Source organism: Etheostoma spectabile, chromosome 8 (genome assembly GCF_008692095.1).
Source record: "Etheostoma spectabile isolate EspeVRDwgs_2016 chromosome 8, UIUC_Espe_1.0, whole genome shotgun sequence".
Classification (NCBI taxonomy): domain Eukaryota; kingdom Metazoa; phylum Chordata; class Actinopteri; order Perciformes; family Percidae; genus Etheostoma; species Etheostoma spectabile.
Window position 1 is genome coordinate 17,483,000 of NC_045740.1, and position 2,430 is coordinate 17,485,429.

Below are 2,430 nucleotides of genomic sequence, written 5' to 3' on the forward strand. Positions count from 1 at the left end.
TCTTATTATAGCTTGATATGTCGCTATCAGCTGGCACATTGTAATTATTAACACTGTTACAACTTGTGCAATATTGATCATTTGTTGGTAGATGCAGTTGGCACGATCCATTAAGTCTAGAAAAACTTTATTCACAAACGTTTGCTTGAATGTTGTGCGATTCAGTGCGAAAATGAATGGAAACACCTTCAAATGTCTCAAATCAACACATTAAGCACAGGTTTTTATTCACTTTAAAGGCGTTGGATGGAAACACACTTTCACCAGCTTTAGTCACGTGAGGTTTTTTTTACCGAACTTCAGATAATTTGATTGACAAGTAGATGGAAACTTAGCGACAGTGTAGCGTTTTCACAGCTCCGGCTGTCGTCCACTCCCAGCTTTCTGCTTTTTATTAGCCTGTAGGCCACGTTGCGAGTCTTTTTTTAACAGGTCAGGTTGGTCCAGAAACAATTTACCGATTTTTTAGAACTTTTTTAAAGACATTTCCTTTGTGCTTTTTTTTTGCGTCATATAAAATGAACGTGATGATGTTTTTCCTGACTGCTTAATACACTGGAAAACCAAATCAGCTCAATCTCGACCGAGGAGAACAACAGGTGTGATTATGTTCTGCAATTTAAAAAAAAATGTAAGGGTTTAAAAACAGTATCCTGATTAAACTTTGACACGTACCAGTCTGTGATTAACTATCCACATAGATTCCCCTGATCTCAACTATTAGTCTATTAGTTTGTTGTTACTCAAAATTAGGTATACTTTCATACAAATGAGGTTTATTGACCATTATTCCAAAAAAAGAAGTGTACTACTACCAGTGGTAGTAAGTTGGAGTGAAGTTGGCTAAGAAGATGTGACATATATACATGGTGATAATTTATACTACATGGCAAAACAGAGCACAGCAAGTGCATGGTCAACGGGAGGATTAAACAAGGTTTAATAAAAGCTCAAATTTACTCATAAATAAATTGATGAATCATCATAGTTTGAAATCTTATTGTAAATGTCTCCACCCCTCGCCTCTCTGGCCTTCACACCAACTTTCCACAGCGCTGTCGTGATGTCAAATGTCTTCCTGTTTCAGTCCCCTGAGCTTTTCCTCTGGTTTTATTCCACCTGGACATTTTTTTATGTACGCATTGAGAGTAGTTAGAACAGCTCTGTCTGTCTGTATGGATGCAGAATGTTACACACTACTGTTACATACAACAGCAGACTGTTCCTAGTTTCTGTAAGGTGACCCCGCCAGTCTCAGATAAAACTAGCCAGCCTGTTTCAGTCCCCTGAGCTTCTCCTCTGGTTTCATTCCACCTGGACATGTTTTATGTCTGTGCATACACAGCAGACTGTTACTAGTCATGGATAAAACAAGCCGGCCGGTTCCAGTACTCACTGCCCTGGGCATCGGTGGCCGTCTGAAGCAGAATCAGAAGAAGAAAGCTGAAGGAAGTCCTCCCGCTGAAGTGTGGATGAATCACGTCCATGTCTCCGTCTCTCCTGTGTGAACTGATCCTCGTCTGTCCGAGATCTCGGCTTATCTGCTCGGCTTTATGGCTGCGGTGGACTTTTCCCCGTCATAAAAACATAACACGCATCTGTTTGTGCTGGTAAGTCATATAAGATCTTTTTTTTTTTTTTTTTTGGTGACAAGTTGTCTTTGATTTGATTGGCTCAGCTTGAGCATATCATGGTTTGCACGCACGCAAGTGGAGAAAAATGAATAATGATAGCCAGGATTAAGTTTTCCAACAAATCATTTCTTCAATTGACGCTCAAAACATACATGGTTGACAGTTGTCGTTTTTTATTTTTTAAATATTCATTTATCGGAATCATTCATTTGTCATTAGAGAGGATTTTGATGAATGTATATTTAAAAACCAAAACCAAAAAGAATTTAATTCGGCCATTATAAACGCAGATACCGATAGATCGGGAAATGCCTGATATCGGCCGATAATATCGTCCCGCCGATATATCGGTCGGGCTTTAATCACAAATCATAATTACATAATCATAATTAGATAAAAGGCAACAGTGAATACAGATAACGTGCAAATACAGAAAAGAAACCACAGACATGATGAAAGGTTAAATTTCTCTTTTTATGCCCAAAATGCAAATATCCAAACTACTACTACTGGTATATTATATCAACATATGTTTGGAGCATCGCTGTCCTGTGAGGACCACGTATCTTTAAAAAGTCAACTTTCCCTGGTCAGTCAACTTCTACAGTTTGGGGTTTTTACATTCATATTTGCATATTTAGGCACGCTTTAAGACAGGGTGGGTAACGATGTCTATCATACTCAATACTACTATTTACTCAATACTATTTCAAAAACACTTCAATTTTTTTTCGAATGCTTTAAAACTCAATGAGACACCCCAAAATTAATGAAAGTAGAGATGTGTACTTGCCAA

At 38.1% G+C, this 2,430-nt stretch overlaps 1 protein-coding gene across 1 annotated transcript in view; it reads right to left on the minus strand.

The window, feature by feature from the left end:
• The window catches only part of cdhr5b (cadherin-related family member 5b), a 17,448-nt gene extending 15,910 nt beyond the window's left edge, over positions 1-1,538 (minus strand). The window contains exon 1 of the mRNA XM_032522928.1: positions 1,397-1,538. Within this exon, the coding sequence (XP_032378819.1) occupies positions 1,397-1,487 (91 nt within the window). The 5' untranslated portion in view covers positions 1,488-1,538. The remainder of the gene's footprint in view (positions 1-1,396) is intronic.
• Between the last annotated feature and the right edge of the window lie 892 nt (positions 1,539-2,430).